We start from the raw sequence: 23,031 nt of genomic DNA, 5'->3' as shown, positions 1-23,031 counted from the left end.
AAGCATTTGGGCCAGGGAAAACATTTGCACTTAAGTTCTAAAAGGCAATTTTTCTATTAGCTCCTGATTCCACCATAGGAGTGAGAAAACACATTGCTTTATTGGTGAAGGATGTTGCCATTTTAAGACCACACACCTTTCCTGTCTCAGGTTATTAGAGATTTGCATGTGAATCACTAAAGCTGCTGGGAAGCTATACGAATCTGCTGCCCAAAGCTATACAGATCAAAAACAGAGACGCTCTCCCACCTAGTTTACCTAGAAAAGCGCCGACAGAGTTTCTCACTCCCGATCACTTTCCTTTATTTTGGGGGAAAGGGACGGAGTGTCATAAATGGGATTTAAAAGCTCAGTTCTGGCCTGTAGAGAAGTCCCGCTAGCAAAGGGCTTGTCTACACTGGCACTTGACAGCGCTGCAACTTTCTCGCTCAGGAGTGTGAAACCCCCCCGCAAGTTTCAGCACTGTAAAGTGCCAGTGTAGACAGTGCACCAGCGCTGGGAGCCGTGCTCCCAGCATTGGTAGCTACACCCCTCGTGTAGGTGTTTGTTTTTTTTTAAGAAGTGCTGGGAGAGCTCTCACCCAGCTCTCTGCCGCGACTACACAAGACATGTTAAAGCACCGCTGCGGCAGCGCTTTAAAGTTGCCAGTGAAGACGTGCCCAAACTGAGGAAAAGTGCTGCAGGCTGTCTTCTGAGGACTCCCTTGTCAGCCCTGGAGAAGAAGGCAGGATTGAGGGGGAGGGGCATGCATGCTATAGAGATTGTGGGCAGCACTCAGGGAACAGGTTTCTGTAACTTAGCCCCTTAGGGCTGTTTAAATTACAGCAGCAGCCTCTTTAGCCCTAAATCAGGAGGGTGCAGTGATGGCTTTATGCTAGTTTTCCCTGGGCTGAGTTTTGTGCTGCGTCTTTTAAAGGCACAGCACATAATCACACTCTAAATTAAACTGGGATATTTCAGGACACTCATGATTTGTCATATCTTTTCCACAGATTAATTTAGGTTTCTCTTCCTATGTAGCTCTTACTATGCTGATCCAAAGGGTATCTTTATTATTTCTTAAATATTTATTATCTTTATTATTTCTTAAATAAAAGCTTTCCCAATTATTGCAGTATACAGCCACGCTGCCTCCTCTGCATGAATTACTTCCCTGTCCCATACAGCCACCCTCTCCACCTTCACATTCCTTCACTATACGTTTCTTCTGAACTACCCATAGAAAGTGAGTTCTATGTATAGCAGTAACACAACCAACCCCACAGCTAATTTCTCACAATACCTTTTGCGTCTTTTAGACTGTGACTCACTACTTGCTTAGCATCAATGCGCTTGGTACTGTACAATACACAAAGTAAAACTATCCCTACCTTGACAATTTTAATCTAAGGCTATGTCTTCACTACCATGGGATAACTAACCCACATAAGCTCACTGCTGTAAAATCTTGTGGAAACAAGGCACTTGAGTTCTACTGTGTGGTACAGTAGGTGAGGTCAACCACAGACGTGAGGAAAAGTGCTGACCTTACCTAGCTACCTAATGGTAAAGACTACGGTGCCTTGTCTCCACTAGGGTTTTACAGCAGGATAGCTAATGCACGTTAGTAAAAAAGCACCTTCTTTGCAGTGAAGACACAGCTGTACCCTAAAATCATCAGGGTAAGAACAGTTTCATTTGGGTATTGTACAGTACCCACCTTATTAGTGACTCTACATAAACAATAAGGATCCTGCTCTGCTTCATTCGAGGTGCTGCAGGTTTGTAAGCTGAACTGGGTGTTGAACTCCAGTGGTAGACATTGGTGAAGCCAGCTCCTGAGTCCCTTGCATCAATATTTCTTTTTCTCTAGGTGCTCAAAAAACAACCGAACTAGAGAAGCACATCTGGATTGTGTGCGTCTCATACCCTGGTTTACTATACCAAAAATATATACTGAAGTACCTCTGAGAGAAATGCCAATACCAGATCAAACAACTGTATGCTTCAAAGCCAATGTTCTTAGTCAAGGAATTGTGTATATTTATCTCTAAAACGTGATGCCATAGTCACCAAGTAGCATCTGTTAGCTAAAGGTGAAGTACAGTAAATTGCATCATGATGTTGTAATCCTTCACATATCTTTTTCCCAAGTGTGTTATTAAAGGGTTTGAGCAATATGTTTAAATTGCATTTAACTCTGTACAACATAGGAATAAATTTGGCCAACAGCTAAGAAAAACTGACTATTCCCTCAAATGGCTTTGAAACCCTTACTTATGCTATGGGTCAGATTTTAAGAAAATGTCCTCTAATAGGCAGAGACATCCGCATGTGCTGATAGCTACTCAGTTTTTGTGCTGAATGCTATCAACTTTGGGTGTGTGAATGAGGGTGCAAATTTGGAGGCAATTTTGAAAGAGTCCCATCAAAAAGGCCAACTTTCAGTTTTCCAGAAACAAAAGCAGTTGTCGTCTTTGGAAGATGAAACTCAGACTGAGTCAGCAAAGTTGGCAGGCAGACTGGATAAAAGTTCCAGCTCTGGCCCATCTCAGGGCCTCATTCTTCACTCTGTTACACCAGCATAAAAACCAGGGTAAATCCACAGCAGTCAGTAGCGCTGCACCACAGTAAAACCAGTGTCAGAGTGAAGGATCAGGCTACTTTTATACTCACATGCCCAAGCTAATATACTGAGCTAGCCACACCCCAAGGAGGACAACCACTGGAAAGGCCAAGAAAGAGGCAGCACCACACTTTCAAACCCCCAAGCGGGAAGAAAATGATCTGTTTTTTAAAATGGTTTATGTTATCATTTCCTATGTATTTTTTTTCCTAAAGCAGAAATAATCCTCATGGCATTAGCCAATATTTTCAAGAACCACTTTGGACATTTTGAGCTAACAGCCAAATGACTGACTCTTCCTCACAGTGAACAGTATCTTATGATGCAAACAGTCCCACTGAAATCCATGGGAGAGTGCCTGTGGATATGTAATTGGCACTATTTGCCGTGAGACATGGTTGCACAATTGAGCCCTTAGCCTTTGTAAACAGAGCTTTGCTATTTTCCAAAGGCCACACTTGGATGGAATTCTGTACAGGGTTTGATGGCACTGTGGCAGATACTTCTCCAAGTAGAGCATGTACATATGCTGCCATTCCGTGCATGAACATACTAATAGAAATTTTAACACCAGAAGCAGGACAGGCAAGGCAGATGTGCTTGATCAGTGTAGTTGGAATGTGCGGCTGCACTGCCCGATAAGCAACATTTTAGAAAATAATCCTGCTGTACAACAGCCAAAGAATTGTAGCCTCCTACTTCTCAACTGTGGTAAAGAGAAGATTAAGATCCAAGGGGAATGTGGGTAAAGCAAAAACAGTAAAACTAAAAATAAGTTGACATTCATTTTGGCTTTGGTTCTTTCATACCCCATGTAGTTTTTATTCCCCCGCCCCATGTACTAATAGTGACTAATATTTTTTTCTCTTACTTAATTGGCCTCTCAGAGTTGGTAAGACAACTCCCACCTGTTCATGCTCTCTGTATGTGTGTATATATAGCTCCTCAATATATGTTCCACTCTATATGCATCCGAAGAAGTGGGCAGTAGCCCACAAAAGCTTATGCTCTAATAAATTTGTTAGTCTCTAAGGTGCCACAAGTACTCCTGTTCTTTTGGCAGATACAGACTAACACGGCTGCTATTCTGAAACCTGTCATTGTTGAAGTTGCTTACTTCAAGCTCCTGTCTTCTAAAGGGTTAAAGAGAGCACCAATAAATGAACTGAACATTGCAGCCTATCTGTTAAGAAATCACGCTACTGCTGGCAGGGACTGCTAGGGCTGGGCTATAAGGTTTAATTGTGAGCCTTGACATCCCTTTAATCTGTGCCTCCTTTTCATCAGTGTCTGAAGCTCACAGCTTTACCTCCTTCGCACCCAAAATGGAGCACCAGGGTGCTTGATTTGCAGACTGAGGGAGAGAGAATGCCATACTTCCCATTCATATCCACAATATTTCCCCTTCCTCTGTCCGTCTTCCCTTTTCTGCTCTATGTTGTGCCTTTGGCCAGGAACGGGGAACCACGGCCAATGGGAGCTTTGGGGGAGGTATTCGGGCCCCCCCCAGGCGAGGGCAGCGCGCAGAGCCCTCTGTCAACCCCAGGGGCCGCAGAGACAAGATGCCGGCCACTTCCAGGAGCGGAGCAGCATGGGGCCAGGCAGGCAGGGAGCCTGTCTTAGCCCTGCTGCGCACTACTGCCACCCCGGAGCTGCTCTAGGTAAGTGGCGCCGGGCCGGAGCCTGCACTCCGAACCCCTCCTGCATCCTGCACCCCAACCCCCTGCCCTGAGCCCTCCTGCAATCCAAACCCCTGCCACACCCCTACTGCACCTCAATCCCCTGTCCTGAGCCCCCTCGTACATCCCTCACCCCTCCTGTGCCACAACCCCGTGCCTTGAACCCCTTCCTGCACACCGCACCCCCCCCCCACAGCCCTGCACTCCCTCCCGTACCCTAAGCCCCAGCCACAGCCCTATGTTCATGGCCCTGCATGCAATTTCCCCACCCAGACGTGGCCCTCGGGTCAAAAAGTTTGCCCACCCCTGGTCTAGAAGCTGTTCGAGCGAAACTGTCCCTTCTGAAAACATACATAAGCATGTCCATTCATCTCTAATATAAGTATCACTCCATGGCAGAGTTTCAAAAAGAAAGTAACAGGCCCTCACTTTCCCCTCCCTAGAGAATTTAACCCATTTGTGAACCTGCACTGGACTGGTAGCCACATGTTACATGAATAATTTCTTTCATTTCCATCGGTTTTTATACCCAGGATTGAGATTTAGAAGTATTTTAAAAGAGATTTGGCAACATCAGGTATCAAAGCTAGAACAACTAGACTGATGTATAAATGGATGAATCCATTCTGTATCTTAACTACTGATGTTAAAAAAAATTGAATGCAAATGCTACTGTGACTTATTTGGGCTAAAATAAAGTATTTTACATTGTCTATTATTTTGCTGGAAAAGTGATCAATTTAATTGATATTAGTAAAAATAAATCAGAATGAAGATAGATTAGATTTACTGTCCAGACACCACCCTTATAATGGCATGGACACATTAGGGCCTCAAATTAGGAAAGTATTTAGGCATATGCACAACTTCAAGCATGCGAGTATAATCCCATCTGAATTCAGTGCAACTACTCACGTGTTAAGTTATGAATGTACTTAAGAACCTTCCTGAATTGAGACCTAGATTAGTACTGTCGACTGCTTTTCTTACCTGGGTATGGCACTCTCCCTTTTGTTACAAGCTCTGTGAGTAATATTCCAAAAGACCATACGTCTGATTTTATTGTGAACCTTCCATACAATGCTGCTTCTGGCGCAGTCCATTTAATGGGGAACTTTGCACCTAACGAAAGAAGCAAACAAGTTATGATCAAGATGTGGGCAGTACAGAAGTAACAAATGACGGTTTCATTCTGTGGGTGCTGCAACAGTCAAAGTACTGCATACAGACATTAGCAAATAACTCAGTGGAATATGGTCAAGGCTGTAATGTGTGATTCATGGGTAGAATTTGTGAAGGGAAGGGAAGGCTTAAGAGGGGCTTGTGGGATCAAAGAATCATAGAATATTAGGGTTGGAAGAGACCTCAGGAGGTCATCTAGTCCAACCCCCTCCTCAAAGCAGGACCAACCCCAACTAAATCATCCCAGCCAGGGCTTTGTCAAGCCAAGCCTTAAAAACCTCTAAGGATGGAGATTCCACCACCTCCCTAGGTAACCCATTCCAGTGCTTCACCACCCTCCTAGTGAAACAGTGTTTCCTAATATCCAACCTAGACCTCCCCTACTGCAACTTGACACCATTGCTCCTTGTTCTGTCATCTGCCACCACTGAGAACAGCCGAGGTCAATCCTCTTTGGAACCCCCCTTCAGGTAGTTGAAGGCTGCTATCAAATCCCCCCCCCCCACTCTTCTCTTCTGCAGACTAAATAAACCCAGTTCCCTCAGCCTCTCCTTGTAAGTCATGTTCCCCAGCCCCCTGCTCATTTTCACTGCCTTCTGCTGGACTCTCTCCAATTTGTCCACATCCTTTCTGTAGTGGGGGGCCCAAAACCGGATGCAATACTCCAGACGTGGCCTCACCAGTGCCGAATAAAGTGGAATAATCACTTCCTTTGGTCTGCTGGCAATGCTCCTACTAATGCAGCCCAATATACTGTTAGCCTTCTTGGCAACAAGGACACACTGCTGACTCAGATCCAGCTTCTCATCCACTGTAATCTGCAGGTCCTTTTCTGCAGAACTGCTGCCTAGCCACTCGGTCCCTAGTCTGTAGCAGTGCCTGGGATTCTTCAGTCCTAAGTGCAGGACCCTGCACATGTCCTTGTTGAACCTCATCAGATTTCTTTTGGCCCAATCGTCCAATTTGTCTAGGTCCCTCTGGACCCCATCCCTTCCCTCCAGTGTATCTACCTCTCCCCTCAGCTTAGTGTCATCTGCGAACTTGCTGAGGTGCAATCCATGCCATCCTCCAGGTCATTAATAAAGATGTTGAACAAAACCGACCCCTAGGGCACGCTGCTTGATACTGGCTGCCAACTAGATATTGAGCCGTTGATTACTACCCATTGAGTCCGATAATCTAGCCAGCTTTCTATCCACTTTATATTCCATTTATCCAATCCATACTTTAACTTGCTAGCAATACTGTGGGAAACAGTATCAAAAGCTTTGCTAAAGTCAAGGTATATCACATCCACCGCTTTCCCCATATCCACAGAGCCAGTTATCTCATCATAGAAGGCAATCAGGATGGTCAGGCATGACTTGCCCTTGGTGAATCCATGTCAACTGTTCCTGATCACCTTCCTCTCCTCCAAGTGCTTCAAAATGGTTTCCTTGAGGACATGCTCCATGTTTTTTCCAGGGACTGAGGTGAGGCTGTCTCTCTCCCTCAGAGTCCCTGTTAGCATGTTTCTCTCAGAGAAACATTGTCAACAATTTAAACTCAATACTGAGGTTTTATAAAAAAGAAATTTAAAAAACCAACAGAAACTTTTGTGCATGTTTTCTCCCAATAAAAATGTTTTCAATTAACATTTCCCTCAAGCATTCACAACCCAAACATTGCTACGCCATGCTAGTTCATGAGAACAGAAGTGAAATTTATTAGAAAAACACCTTTCTAGACTCACTGTCCAAAGGGAGCAAAAATATAAACAAACAGTAAACCATACATTAAAAAAAATCTAATATGTTACTAGTAACATGCCAGGATTAAAAAAAAATACTGCAAATGAAGTTTCTTTGGATGTGATGTCAGGGCAGAATTTTGGCCTGTGATTTATATCTTGACAGTGTCCTTTTACGTTCTCTGAACTGAAAAGTCTGTAGTTATGTGCAGTTCTAATGTGTTCATCCATCATCATAGCATGTAGGAGCCAAGGTGGCAGCAGGGTTGATTTTTTCCCTTTATCAGTGAGTAAAATAATAGGTCTTTAAACATTGATTTATTTGCTTTTCCAATCATTAAAACATTTTTCTACAAAAATGGTGAAGTGTTACTTTTAAAAAAAATCTTGCAGTAATAATTAAGTGGCATTACCTTCTTCTGATTCCTAGTGGCCAACACCCTCAAATTGTAAAATATATTGAATTAGTGAGAATTGTTAGCGTTTGCTCATAGAAGTTGTTTATAATATATAAAATATAATAATAATATAATATAATATATGGAGATATACCTATCTCATAGAACTGGAAGGGACCTTGAAAGGTCATCAAGTCCAGTCCCTGCCTTCACTAGCAGGACCAATTTTTTTGCCACCGGTTCCCTAAATGGGCCCCTCAAGGATTGACCTCACAACCCTGGGTTTAGCGGGCCAATGCGAAATCACAACTTTGACAAATGACTTCTAGGTAGTTAATTTACTGCACTACTTACAGTAATTTGCTAATACTGTTTTGCTATCTCATTCAGTGATCAGTGCCTTGAATTTTCTCCTGTTCTAAGCAATATGACTTGGGCTCAGAATACAAAGTAGACAAAGTAAATCTTGAGTTCCCTTAATTGGTAAAATGATAGATATTATTTAAATATATTGTAGGAATAATTTTAAACTCAAGAACTGAATTATTTACAAATTAATACATATTGCTGAAGCAATTGGAACACAGGTTGAGTTGCTTAGGTAAGTCTTGCCAAACTTAAAGACACAGGCCAACATTTTCAAATATGGGTGCCTAAAGTTAGGAACCCTTTTAGATACCAGTATAAACATAGCCTGACTCCACAGTGCTGTGCACCTGCAACTCCCAATAACTTCAGTGGGACTTGCAGATGCTCAGCATGTCTGAAAATCAGGCCATTTCATACTTATGTGGGTAAACACAGATCTAGGAGCCTAATTTTAGGCATTCAGGTTTGAAAATTTTGGCTATGAGCACATTCTCTTATGTTATTTCCTTAAGGGACTGGTCTGAGATTACAGAACTTCCTGTCAAAATTTGCAGCGAATCACCTTATCCTCTTCTAAATTATTCCTTAAAATCTATCTTAGTGGTGGTGACTACAAATCACTGCTGTGTGCAACGGATCGGAATGGCTGTCTGGACTCCTCATCCTCAGCATTGGCTGTAGGAGGCTGGCACCTACCTGGCTTCCCCAATTACTGGCAATGCTGAGGAGTGAGGACTACGAGCCTTGCACAGCTCCCTAGAGAAAGCGTGAAATGCGTATATATAAGGTTTAAATTTTGTATATGTTTGGATTGCTGCTCCAGATGGCCCTGAACTGCTTGAAGATCCACATGTCATGAAGGGCAGGGACTACATTCCATGGTGCTCACGTACATGCAGATGCCAAGGCAGAGGGTCACCACCCTCTGCAAAGTAGTCTTTAGGTCTGGAGGCCTGGACTTTGGGTTGTTATTTATTTCACATATTTAGTTTGTTGATTTTCCTTTTCCTGTTTCACTCTGTAGCTGAACAGTTTCCTGCTCTTGTGTGTCCTGCTAGGATCCAGAGATGGGAATTGTCTGGGTACAGCCCTGGAGGATGGACACCCCACCGGGCTCCTCCACACAGCCCTGTCAATTCCCACTTCATCCTCCTCTTCTCTATCTAATACAGTGTTTCCCCAGGGGATGTACTGGTAATAGGTGCTGGAGCACCATGGGAAGGTAAGAGGTGGGGAGGGGTTACCTTTCCTGTGTATCCTTTAAAATGTCCCCTCTCCTGACATCCGAGACAGAGAAAGCCAAGTGTAGGGAAATGCTGTTGAGACAACAAATGGACTGTGCCAGGATAACCCCCCAATATCTGGGGATGGGGTGAGACTGGATGTCTGTCTGTAGTGGCTGCTGACTGAATACATTTACTATTTTGTAAATAGGTGGAACATTTATTGTGTTAATAATAATAATAACACTTTTTTAATGTTGTGTATTTTGCTTTATTTTTTTTGTACCATTTGATGCTGTCAGGGCTAGAGATGAAGACAACGGCTGAGTCCTACCTCGGGTGCTCTTGGGCCTGCAAGGAAGTGGGCAGATGAGTATCCTGACAGATGCTGTGCTTTGAGCTGGCAGAGCCATCACTGAGTGGTGGGGCAGGAGCATTGTGGGATTGCACCGAGAGGCCTAACTATGCTGCTGCAGTTGCGATGCTTGCATTTCCTGTTCACACCAGCACTGCAGTAGTGTAGAGGGCCATGTTGCAGTGTACTACAATGTCTAGCCTGCAATCACAATGATGGTGTGAAGTGTTTGCTGTACCTCACCTTTGTAAGAAGCCGTAGGTGGATAATGTGTTTTTATAGGAGGTTAAGGGGTTGCAACACCAAAATGGTGTAGTGTAGACAAGGCTTCTGAGAGCAAGGGGGTGGTTGATCAGCAGTGCTGGCAACCTTGAAGGGGATATGGCCAAGGCCTGGCCTCCCTTTTACAGTGAAAACCAGACATAACTGCCACTGCTAAATGCACTCCTCCCAATGCCTGTCTATGCCTCACATGGGTACAATGCCTCAAGACTTATGCTCTAATAAATTTGTTAGTCTCTAAGGTGCCACAAGTACTCCTGTTCTTCTTTTTGCGGATACAGACTAACACGGCTGTTACTCTGAAACTTGTTACTCTGATACAGTTCAGATGCCACCCCACCACAGCTTTTGATCCACAAACTGTAACTGAGCCCACAGAGTGCAATACATTATTTAAAGTCACAGGCAGAGCTAAGACAGTACATTAAACTAGCCACATTTTTCATGCTGTGAACAAACGTCAGATAAAATATACATTACTGACAAATGTGCTAAGTCGTCTCATGGGCCAGATCCTCATCTGGCATAATATGGTTTATTTCCACTGGTGTGAATGGAACTATGCAGATTTATATCAGAGGGGGATCTGCCTCAGTGGTTTCTGCTGGAACTGTAAGTACTGTGTTTATTAAAAGCTAACAGATCTGTAATGTGACTGACAAACCAATCACTATCTAAATATATTAGGTCAGCACAGTCTGTCCTTACCCAGAAGTCAAGTCTGAATTGATTGCTTTTATCCCCACTTATCAAACCGTTTCTGAATTAATTCTGTGTGAGAGCAGCAATTCTTGTCTGGCTGTGCTGCTTACATCGTGGCCTTCAGACAAACAGCTAGTTCACTGGAGTCAGTGAAGGAAATAAAGTCCATCAGACACATGGATTCTCAGGCCAGTGACTCTATTAAAGAAGGATATTAATAAGAGTCACAGGCCTGCAGGGCCATCCCTAGCCATTTGGGTGACCTATGCCTCCCTCCCCCAGGGTCTGGGAGGCAGGAGCTGTGGGGAGCCACTTTTGGGGGCCCCCTCAGGCCCAGAGTGGCCCAGGGGATTAGTGGGGGGCCAGGAGCAGCCCGCTCTGCTTCCCTCGCCCTGGCCCCAGCTTCCCGCTGGAGTGGTCCTTTCCCCAACCCGAGCGACATGCTGGGGCCGGGGCAAGGGAAGTGGAGCAGGCTGGGGCTGAGTCTCTCCGCTTCCTGCCAACGGTGAGTGCGGGGGGCCATCCTTTCGCCGCACTCCCCGGCGGTGGGAAGCGGAGCGCCACGGCTGGGAGCTGGCGGAGTAGAGCAGGCTGGGGCCGTGTTGCTCCGCTTCCCGCCGCCGCCGGTGAGTGCAGGGTCACTGGGGGAAGAGGCGGAATGGGGGCGAGTTGGGGGAGGAGTAGGGGGGAAGGGGAAGGGGCAGGGTGGGGGGAGTTGTCCGCCCCCAACCCTCCCCCAGGAACGGCCCTGCCCCTTGCAGGGGCGGGGCCAGCCGAAGAATAGGGCTGGTCGCCGGGGCTGGTGCTGCCACGTATGCAGCATGCAGCTGCCTAGGGCACCATGAAATTTGGGGCAATTTGGTGCCCCAAATTTCATGGTGCCCTACGCAGCTGCGTATGCTTGGTATGCCTAAGGACGGCCCTGCAGGCCTGTTACTAAACTCCTTGGATTTCTGGGCAGGATGAGGGAGAAAAGGGTGTCTCCAATCTAGACTGTGTCAGGATCAGAAGGACAGTAAGCCCAATTTAATTCTCCTTTTCCCCAAGCTGCTTTTCATGACAGGAGTATGGTGAGGAGCTGGGTGGAACTCCCAGAATGTATTTTCTCATGCTAAGGAAATCCCTCCAGGCTTTGTTTTGTATTTTTAAATTTAAAACCATAAGAAAAAGAAACAAACAAAATCTGACAATTGAAACTGTGTCCCCACTGTCCCAAAGCTGCTGCTGCTGTATCACTGCACCCTATGCTGAAACAAACTTACTACATGTCACCAACGACAAGCACCGGGCTTGGCAGAGGACACTACCTTTCGTGAGAAAACAAGACTCTGAGGGAATACTTTTTTTTTTTAAAAAAGCTAAAACGATAAACCGTGGAAACTATTAGGTTAACTATTAGAGAATTTAGTTCAATGTTAAGTAGCATTTGGGGCTGGAAAGGGAAAGCCACAGAGATAAAAAATGCTGAAGCAAACACGTAACATGAAACAAGTCAGTTTTGGTAGACGACTTTGAGTGACAAATGCTGTGTGGGAGGACCTGAGCCAAAAATGTACTATTAAATCTTGTTTGCTGAGACAAGTAATATGAAATTATGAGTCTGGTAAAAACGTTAAAAATGAGAACAAGGTCCTTACCCCCTCTCACCTGGGGAAATGGGTCACGGGGGAACTCCAAGTTCTTAACAGAGCTCTGTCTCCCCTACTCTGAACCCCACAGCCTCTTGAACTGGTCACTCTCCTGTCAGTTGAGGTCAATTGAATGGGGTTTCCTTTGAAACCCATCAGTGTTTTTTTCTCAAACACTCAGGGTTCGCTGTTGAGAAAAACGAGTCATTATTCCTTTCCTTCCATGCTACTACTGGCCCTGGAAATAGGAGATGAAGAACAGGAACCAAACCTTGGATGTTCTGTACCGTAGTACAGTCAATTGCAAACAACGTAGTCTGGTTAGTTGGAGAACCAGGTGCCAGTTCTCTACAAAGGACTGACAGAGCACAAAGAAAACTCCCATTTCAAGAAAAATCAGATACACCAGAGTATTGAGACAAAAATGTATCTGAGAGTTCACAAACAGACATACACGAGCTACAAAAATAGCTCTAGGTGGTCTGGAAGGCATCAGAAAAATCCTTATTGTTTCATCAGCGTTGGAGTAGCATTACCACAAGTGCTGCCAATATATGCAATAGACACATGGACTGGAAAATAAATCCCATTTTACAAAGGACATTTTAAATTTGTTTCAGCTGCTCCTGCTTGTAATAGGAAACACTCCTTCCTAGCAGCTTTCCCAAGCAGTCATGCCATGTGCTGGCTAAGGCTCTACATCACTGATCTGGTTCAAAGTTCAATGGGAACAATGCCCTATGGGAAGTCTCAGGTAGGAAGTGATGCAAGGACTCTGACTCACTGGTCTGCAGGAGAGAAGGAGGCAGTAGGGAGACAATTAACTCTGAAGCTTGCCTTACAAGGCTGACACAAGCCGTGCCATTTAAGACAACTATGCAGAAAAATTAGACTGTGACCCGGAGGAAAGTGATACAATGGCAACTAGCAAAGAGGAGGCAATACCCTTTCAAATGAGTGTCATTTTAATATACAATTTCTTTCCTTTGATTATTCACTTATGTACTAGAAAAAGCAAGATTTATTTTTTTGACAACAAAGCAAGACAAGAGAAGCCAAATGTTCACTAGAAGCCAAATGATCTTTTCCATATATTCAATGGCAGTACATAGTTTCTAGTCACACTCTTTAAATCACACCGGGTGTGACCATCTGTTTCCTTCTTGATGATTGCTGAGAAATGGTGGATGCATGGACCTAACCGCTTGCTATTTACCTTTCATAAATCATGAGCAGTCAGGCCTCTCTGCTTAAATCCCAAATAAAAATAAACTTTCTGGTCAACAAAATGTTATCACCAGCTGAGAAAGATTCATCTGGACCAAGAATCCCACATGCTAAACCACTGGGGCTTAGATCGTCCCCATCTGTTTCCTCTCAAAATATTTACATGGATCTAAAAGTAACATTTTTTGGGGGAGAGGGCAAAGAAATACCCCCCCACCCCACAAAAAAAAAACCCAAACAAAATTAGCTCCCAGAGAAAAGTGGAGAGGAGAGTGTGACCTAAGCTACTTTATTTTAAACTTTAATCTTCGGATTTCACATGGCCCAGCACTTCCTTTCTCCAAAAGGAACTGACAATCTAACTCCCCCCCCAGCCTTTCCACTTCTGTGTGTAAAAATCACCACAGAGGCAGTAGCCGTCAAGATAAACAGAGCAGTCCCCAGATACGTGCCCTTATAGGATTAGACTGATAGGTCATGGGAAACATGCAAAGGCAGCACAACTTCTTTGTGCTACTATGACCCCCACCATATTAGAGCTCAAAACTGAGTTAAGAAACCATGATTAAATTAAATTTAAATCAGATTCCAGGCAAAAGTGTTAGCTTATGAAGGGATTTTAAACCTGTTTCTAAGTCCCTAGGTTCATACTGGTTACTCAACTTGTATTAGAAACCAGGGTAATTGGAACTGAGCGAAACTGAGTCTATACCAGGCATGGCCAAAGGGCGGCTGGTGAGCAGCATGTGGCTCTTTGACAGGTCAACTGCGGCTCTCAGAGCTTGGGGCTTCACTCTGCGGAGGCGGGGGATTTGAACTGGTGCTTGCAGCTTCAGCTCCACTGTGGGAATGGGGTGGTGTGAAGGTTCAGGGTTTCACCCTGCAGCGGGGTGAGCCAGAGCTCACCGCTTCAGCTCCGTGGGGTGCTGATGCTCAGGGCTTCAGTCCCGCAGGAGGCAGTGCTCAGGGCTTCGGCCCTGCAGGAGGAGGCGAGCCGGTGCTGGGGGTTTCAGCCCTGCAGGTGGCACCTAGGCTCCGGCTTCAGCTGCACATGCTCATTATAACAGGAAATTGCATTACTGTATTGCTGTGCAGACCTCCAGTGCTGTGATCTCTCTGCATGCTGCACACTACAGGCTGTGTTTACTGTTCATAAGTCGCATTTGAATAGTTTTAGATTTAAGTGTTAACCCTACGTTAATTTTGTGGAGAACAATGACATCTTCAAACTGTAAGAAATGCAAGTATGAAGAAGAAAACCGAAGTTTTCAGCCAGAATGGGAGGAAGATTTTGCATTCACTAGTTAAGTTGGCAAACCCCTGTGCCTTAGCTGCAATGCATCATGCTCTCTCTACAAAGCAAGCAACTTGAAATGTCACTATGAAATGACTCACAATAACTTTTCATTTAAGTACTCTCCTGGATCAGAATTAAGGAAAAACAAGCTAACCATATTAAAATTACACCTCAACAGTCAACAGACACTACTTTCTGCATTCAGTAAGGAAGCTGACAACGACTGAAGCTAGTTTTGTTATGGCATGGAATATCACTCTTGAGAAACGTCCGTATTGTGATGGAGAATTTGTTAAGAAAAATATCGCAGAAGTGGTTGCAATATAGCAACTAATACAGCAAATTCCAATTTCACGCCATACTACAGAGAGGTGGATCTCCCAGATCAGTGCAGATGTTGCAAGCTACATGCAAAATGATCTAAAGAATTCTCTAGCATTCAGCCTAGTTGTCGATGAATCCACAGATATTCAAGATAAATCAAACTAGTGATATTTGTTTGCTATGTTTCCGCAGATGTAATTGTGAAAGAAGAAATGTTGGACTTAGTGGCACTAAAAGAAACAACCCGTGATGTTGACATAAAGAAGGCACTTGACAAAGCATTGACAAATGCTGATGTACCACTGGATAAACTGGCCAGTGTTGCAACGGATGGAGCAACTGCAATGGTGGGGAAAAAAAAGTAGGCCTTATTGGACTCTTGAAAACTGATCCCAAATTTCTGGAGTTTCTCCCTGTTCATTGCATCATCCATCGTGAACATCTCACCGGCAGACACTTCAAGTACGAAAATGTTATGAAAATAGTCTTAGAAACTCAATTTCATCTGCTCAAATGGGAAGACTCATCAACAATTCAAAAATTTCATTGAAGAGCAGGATCTTGAAGACAAACCTAACAACATCTCTTTCTACTGTATTGTGAGGTATCAACCAACAATGTCTTAAATAGATTTGTGGAACTGTTGGAACCTATCAATGCTTTCCTTGAAGAAAAGGAAAAGTCCTATCCACAACTGGAAGATGAGTAATGGATGCAGGATCTGATGTTTTTCACTGATATTATGGACCATCTGCAACTCTCAACTTGGCACTCCAAGGGAAGGATAAGATTATTTCTGACCTTACTCAGATAGTCTTCAGCTTCCAGATTAAGTTAAAGCTTCTGCAAAGAGACAGTGTCAAGGGGCTTCAACCACTTTCCCCATCTCAAGAGTAGGTTAAACACATTCCCTGAAATCATAGAAGATCACAAACTTGAGGAATATAGAGGTAAATTACAAGGACTGCTTGATGATTTTCAGGCCAGGTTTGAAGACTTGCAGAAGCTGAGATCCTGCTTCGCCTTTCTTGTAAGCCCATTCACGGTTGATGTGATCAATGACGGCTGTCCACTTCCCAAAACCATGATTACAGAAACATCTACTGTAGAAAAGGAACTACCGGAACTCCAGGAAGACCAGGCTCTAAAGACGATGCATAAATCACAGTCTACAATTGAGTTCTGGAAGCAAGTTCCAGGAACTAAGTATCCTCAACTCAAGAATACTAGTGTGCGACTCATTTCAATTTTTGGCACAAGATACTGCCGTGAATCGCTGTACTCTGTGATGAAGTTCATAAAAATCGAAACATTGTGTAGTCCTTACAAATCAACATCTGACTGAGCGTCTCCGTCCACGTTGACAATGTATCAACCAGATTTCCAAAGACTTAGGACCAGGATGGAGACCCACGAGGCCTCTAGCTCTAGCAGTAATTAGCCATGATACAGTAAGTAGGATGTTAATATTTTTTAAAATGCATGTGTAAAGGTTGTGCGTGTCTTGCGGCTCTCGAACTTCTGAAGATTATCGTATACGGCTCAGAGGGTCAGTAAGTTTGGCCACCCCTGGTATATACGGTTGCCAAGCTCAGCCAAAATTTACTTTAGAGCAGGATATAGAAGCATTAGCAAAACTAGGAAACCCTTTATACAAGATCTATCTAGAAACCTTCAGCACAGGGCTACCTGGAGTGATCCTGGGACAGTGCAGTTCATGCATCTTCTCTTGCTCAGGGTTCTGCTCTAAGGCACAATCTATATATAAGTATGGCACAGGAGAGAAAACTGCGGCATCGAAAGGGTAAACGACTTGCACACTATCACACAATAAGTTTGTGCTGGACACACAGAACTCAGGCATGTATCCTAACCACAGTCCATTCTCTCGCCCCAACTTAACACACTTGCTTGTCTTCACCAGTCCAAACAATCTTTACTCTCTCTGAGTCCAAACTTTTCCCATCCTAACTTTCATCACTTTTTATTATCCTTTAAAAATTGAAGATTATCCACAACATAAATAAAACGAGGGCATGTGGGGCTTCCAGGGATTTCTAATATATGAAAAGAGCTAAGCTCTTCTAGGAGATGTAACCCAGAAAGGAAACAGGACAGCCAAGGATTTCCTATGAATTTTAAGCTCAGAAAATGTTGTCCAGCAATGTTGCCTAGTAAAACAAATAGTTAGTCATATCAAAATATACAGTGGGAGCTTTCCAAAGAGAGAAAAAAGTGGTAGTGAAACAAAAAGGAGATCATACATTTTTTCTACTGTGCATTTTTTCCCAAGCTATTTTATGGGCTGTATCCTACTATCTTTATTCAAGCACACCTCTCACACTTCACATATGGGACAGGCTGGAGGGAGTGTACCCTGTATACTGGAATATGCACTTACCGTTCAAATCAGCATTAGTTAACTCTCTGCATCGGTACTTATCACAGTTTCTTTAAAAGCTCAGTCAGAAAAAGAGAGGCTCTCCCTGTAAGCTGATCTCTCATACTGCTCTCAAATAAGTGGAAAGACACAGTAAGCAACTGTTAGCACTAGTTTGAGTGTAGGCTGGTTAGGGTGCCACATTTCTGCAAACAAGTGCAGCTGACAACAGCTGAAAGAAATTTATAGGGATCTGAATGGCATGGTGGCCTTTGCTCTCACTGAAATATGCAGCACTCTGTGAACTATTTGGCTCATTTGGTGAACATTTCAGAGCCAGAAAGCAAAAGAAAACTCTTTGCTAAAACAGAGACAGATTCCATACTAGAACAGGGACATTTGGTTAAGATAAAAGCTCTTAATGGGTTATGAAGTATTTAAACCGCCCTACTTTTTGATGATTTATAATATGGTTGAACTCCATTAACCCTTGGGCCTTTTGTTAAAATATCTGGAGTGGTATTTATTGACATATATTGGGCAAGTACTGCCATTGGACAGACCAAAACTTGCAAACTTGAACACACACTGAAAAATTAGGAATGATTAGTAAAGAATTACTGAGTAGTAAGTGTGTGTGCATGTGTGTCATGGCTCAGCATGAACATAGGATTTTTAAAAAGGTGCCTTTAAAGGAAGTGCAATAAGGGTTGCTATAAAAACTTATCATCTCAAAGGGTATTGTATATATCAGTGGTTGCTCATGCCCAGCAATCTGTGTGGCAGTGGAGAATGGTTTTCATACTAAAAAAACCCCTAAAAGCTCCCCAAAGAAAATATTGTTCCCAGACACACAGCTGTATTAAAGAACGAGTACTTGATTAAAGTAATTTACTCCAATGGACTAAAATGGATTAAAAATCAAGAAAAATGAAGTCCAACACAGCAATATTTACCATGGTTAGTGCACACAGGAAGAAAAAATTATTTCATTAGAATATGTATATGAACGTATGCCTCAGCTTACACACATATATGTTGCTTAGTGCTGTAGGTTTTTTGTTGTTGTTCTTCAGCTTTCCTTGTGAAGATGGGGGGATTGGGGGTGGGGAGGGGAGGAGTTCTCGGTCTGACAGGGCACATGGATGATATTGTTTTCAGTTGAGGGATGGCCAGAATTAGCTAGAGAAATCACAGTTAAGCAATTATTCATTCCTTCTTTCCTGGGCTTTATGTACTACCTCAGCAAAGCTCCCAGCCCTCTATCAGGATTAGGAATTAAAACATGGATTAATATTTGTTTTATAGAAGGTCAAATCCTGAACTTGAAGCAACTTCTTGGTATTTTAGCATGTTTTTTTCTTCATCTGTTTCAAAAACCATATTCAAGGTTACATTTGCTACTGCTCCCACCTTGTCTCGCTGTGTATTCGTTATCTTCAATCAATCTTGCTAATCCAAAGTCAGCAATCTTGCATATTAGGCCATTCCCCACCAGGATATTTGCAGATCGCAGGTCTCTGTGTATATAATTCATTCGCTCAATGTACGCCATCCCTCCAGCAACCTGTTAGAAGCACAGCTATCAGTAGGCGTGATTTAAAAATGAAGCCCTACACAGTTGCGGTACAAAACACACACAACTAATTGCTTATAAATTAAGACATACCTGTGCTGCCATGTCCACTAAATTCGGTAACTTTAAGGCTCTTCCTTCTCCATCTTTTAAGAAGTCTAGCAAACTCCCTGCAAATGCAAAAGTTAACACTTTAAGAAAACAAGATTATTAATGGGGAAGGAGGGATTCAGTTTAGTACACAGTATTTAATAGCAATATTTTTGGTTGAAATGACACTGTGTCAAGTTTCCAGAATTAAGGGAATATTTAAAAAACAGGGCAACTCCCACTTACAGATACATATTAATTGCAAATCAATTCTTGGTAAGATGCTACTACTGTTCACTATATTCTCCTATATATTTGTGGAAGATTATGTAACTAGACCAAAAAAAAAAAAAAAAAAAGGAAAAAAAAAACCAGTTGTCATGGGTGTCAGGTATCAAAGGTCGGAGTAGGCTGAGCCTCCCCAAACAGCTCTGTGTGGCCCCGCCCATACTCTGCCCCCAGACTCCTTCCTGCTTCTCGTGGCGCTCTGCTGCGGCTTTTCCCCCATGGCCCGGGCCCTGGGGGAAGACTCTGGGTGCCTGGAGGTGGTGCTAGTGCCACCTGCTTGGCGCTCCAGGGCTGGAGGCGTGTGTGCGTGTGCGTGTGAGAGAGAGAGAGATAGAGAGAGAGAGAGAGCGCGCGCGCAAGCGCACTGGTGGCCGGAGATGAGGTGGGGTGGTGGGCTCTGGTGGGGAAAGGGGGCAGGATGGATGGGGCCTCGGGCAGAAGGGGCAGGCCAGGCGCTAGCCTCCCTGAGCCCCTGGTTCACCCGTGCCAGTTTTAAATTTTCCTGAATGTTACTGACAAAATACATATGTCTAACTTTTCATGTATGTGCTAATATTCTTTGGAACAACATACCCACTGCTCTGTAAAGACCTGATCTAGCTGAAAACATCCACACAATTCCAAGATAGGATGAATAGTAAGTGGCCAATATGGCTCTCTTAGGAGCTCTTTAGTGATCTGAAAATCCAAAAGGAGTCCCTGAGGCATGGACATGAGCATCCTGGAAATGAATACAATGGTTGCAAATATGGTGTCAACAGGAGAGTTGCTGCTTTCTTGGCCATAGTCCAGGAGAGAGGACTGTTGGGAAGCGATGGGGTCCACCTGAGAGCACCTGCGCACACTGACTCGGCAACAGAATGAGGAGGGCTTTACATCACGTTCAAAGGGGGCAAGTTGACAAAAGCCCCCAGAAAGGTTTTTAAAAAGGTGAGCATAACAGAGGGCTAAACATTGGGAGAGAAATTGAAACGTCAATAGGGGTCATCAGAGCAACCCTGAGAAATTGAAGAATTGGTCTGAAATCAAAAAGATGAAATTCAATAAAGACAAATGCAAAGTATTACACTTAAAAAGAAAAAAATATCAAATGCACAAATATAAAATGAGGAATAACTGGCTAGGCAGTAGTACTGCTGAAAAAGATCTGGGGTGTTTTGTGCATAACAAATTGAATGAGAGTCAACAACATCATACAGTTGTGAAATCTGTTAATACACCTCAGGATATTAGCCTGAGTGTCATATGTAAAACATAGCAGGTAATTGTCTCACTCTACTAGGCACTAGTGAGGCCTCAGCTGGAGTACTGTCTCCTGTTCTGGGCTTCACATTTTAAGAAAGTTGTGGACAAACTAGAGAATGTCCAGAGGAGAGCAAACACGATAAAAGGTTTAGACCTATGAAGAAAGGTTAAATTTTTTTGGCATGGTTAGTCTTGAGAAAAGAAGTCTGACGGGGCACCTGATAACAGTTTTCAAACATGTTAAGGGCCGTTACAAACAGGGCAGTGAGCAGTTGTTCTCTGTGTCCACTGGAGATAAGACAAGAAGTAATCAGCTTAAATTTGCAGCAAGGGAGAGTTCGGTTAGATATTGGGAAAAACTTTCTAACTATGAAGATCGTTAAGTTCTGGAATAGGCTTCCAAGGGAGGTTGTGGAATCCTTGCAACTGAAACTTGCAATTGAAGTTTTTTAAGAACAGGTTACACAAATACCTGTCAGGGATGCTCTAGGTATACTTGGCCCTGCCTCAGTGTGGGGGGAGCCGTACTACATGACCTCTCAAGATCCCTTCCAGCTTTACATTTCTATTCTAAGCCATGCAATCCCTGGAAAGTCTCAGATCCTAGTTCAGCCTATTCCAAGAGAAATGTCAGGCTGCAGCCTAACAGGCCTACCAGCCTAGCATTCACAGAGGCTAATTTTCCTTAGAAGATAGAAATCAACAGCACATCTTTTTAAAGTAATATATAATAAGACATTACATTTAAAAGACTGAATTATGCACTTGTTGAAGACAAAGTGGTGTTGAACAGAGGAATGACTAGAGGCAGTGATTAAAGCAGATTGAAACAGGAGAGGGAGCTCACACCGCACCTGCTAAATTGTCTGGGAGTGCTGCTTACTCAAGCTAGGGGAGAAAGTGGGAGTGTAACACAGAGGCCTATTGGTGCCAACTGGCAAAGGGATCACTGTTCTTTACAAGCTACTCCTGTCTCAGGCCTGATAAATTCACTACTCCAAATTCACTTTCATGGTGTTTATCTATAAAGGGTGGCATGTGAGGTGTCTACTGAGACCTTGTAAATTATGGATCATGATTGAGTGATAATATGTATGGGTAATATTTATTGAATAATATAACTATACTGAAAATTATGCCCCTATGGTCTTGGAGTGAAAGTGAGTCATCAAAGAATCATGTGTCTCAGTGATGGCCCATTCATGTGGCCCATTCATGTCATCCCTCTCTGGCTGGCCAATAATGTAATGTATTGCTTGGTTTTCTACCTTTGCAACCAACACAGAAAAGTCAATGGAAAACCATCAAAGATGAACTATAAACATTGAAACCACTTGGCAGTGAAAAGGAATGATGAGACACCAAGGGGAATGAATACAGATAAAAAACTGATTAAGTGCATCACAGGGGAAGAAAGACACTCTGATTCCATTCACTGAGGAGATACCTTGATGAGCGGAGGTGCTTCATGAAAGACCATTAGCCCTGTGGAGCTAGGACCCAAATGCTGCAGAAGACTGAACTACAGAGTGAGAATCTACTTTATTAGTTATTTACTTTTCCTATTAATAAGTGTAGGCCCTAGTTCATGTTTTATGATTTTGTTTCATATGTAACCGGTTGTTTCCACCACTCACACTTGTGTCTATTTGAATCTCCATTCTCTCAAATAAATTGCCTTTTGTTTTACTATAATTGAACTCAAGTGCTGCAAGTGACACAGAATGGTGGGCTAAGGCAAAGCTGGTAAACTGGGGTACATTGTTCCATTGGGAACAGAAGTCCTGGGATCTCTGTGTGTATCTAGTGATTAGGGGCTGAATGCCCCAGGGGGACACTTTGAAGGGATCCTGAGCAGGGGCAAAGGGCTGGTACAGCCCAGAGGAGAGTGCTTGTGTAGCTGACAGGCTGGTTGGGTTAGGGAGCTGACATCCAGCTGGCACAGGCAAGACTCCCTTGCACTGACAGGATGTGGCAACAAGGTGACTCTCAGCCCTGGGTGCCCCAAGAAGCATATCAGGGAGTTCCCCTTTGCTTTCAGCAGTGTAGGGAGAACCATGCCTTCCTGATCCCTCACCTTAACCCTGAATAGGGATGGGAAACCATCTTTGTTTAAAAGCATTTAAGTAAAGAAATTGATTTAATAAATATAGGGAGAGGACAGAAGATTAGGAGTTTCCCCCTGGTTAAATCTTCAACCAAAGCCCCGAACCAAAGGTCCAAAATGGTACAGTCAAAACTGATGGAAAGTCTGAGCCAAAACAGGCTTCATCTTTCAGAAACATTTCTAGAACAGAGAGAGTTTTCAAGAAAAGCACGTGCTTGGCACTGAGCCTTTAATCATAATAATTTGCCAGGAAAATAAAAATCAACTCCAAATAGATTAAAAGAAACCACTAAAAACTGTAAAAGGTATCCTCCATTGTACAGTGAAATTCCCTTTAGAACTTGT

The 23,031-nt window shown here is 43.5% G+C and overlaps 1 protein-coding gene across 5 annotated transcripts in view; it reads right to left on the bottom strand.

Annotated features, from left to right (window-relative positions):
- The window catches only part of FYN (FYN proto-oncogene, Src family tyrosine kinase), a 191,180-nt gene that overhangs the window by 4,200 nt on the left and 163,949 nt on the right, over nt 1-23,031 (bottom strand). For all 5 annotated transcript variants that reach the window (XM_034765849.1, XM_034765850.1, XM_034765847.1 and 2 more), the window contains 3 exons: nt 19,050-19,126; nt 18,794-18,947; nt 5,275-5,406 (listed from right to left, as the gene is read on the bottom strand). In XM_034765849.1, the coding sequence (XP_034621740.1) occupies nt 5,275-5,406; nt 18,794-18,947; nt 19,050-19,126 (363 nt within the window). The remainder of the gene's footprint in view (nt 1-5,274; nt 5,407-18,793; nt 18,948-19,049; nt 19,127-23,031) is intronic.

Source organism: Trachemys scripta, chromosome 3 (genome assembly GCF_013100865.1).
Source record: "Trachemys scripta elegans isolate TJP31775 chromosome 3, CAS_Tse_1.0, whole genome shotgun sequence".
Taxonomy (NCBI): domain Eukaryota; kingdom Metazoa; phylum Chordata; order Testudines; family Emydidae; genus Trachemys; species Trachemys scripta.
The sequence above is the reverse complement of the archived record's forward strand: the minus strand, read 5'-3'. Positions and strand labels throughout refer to the sequence as shown.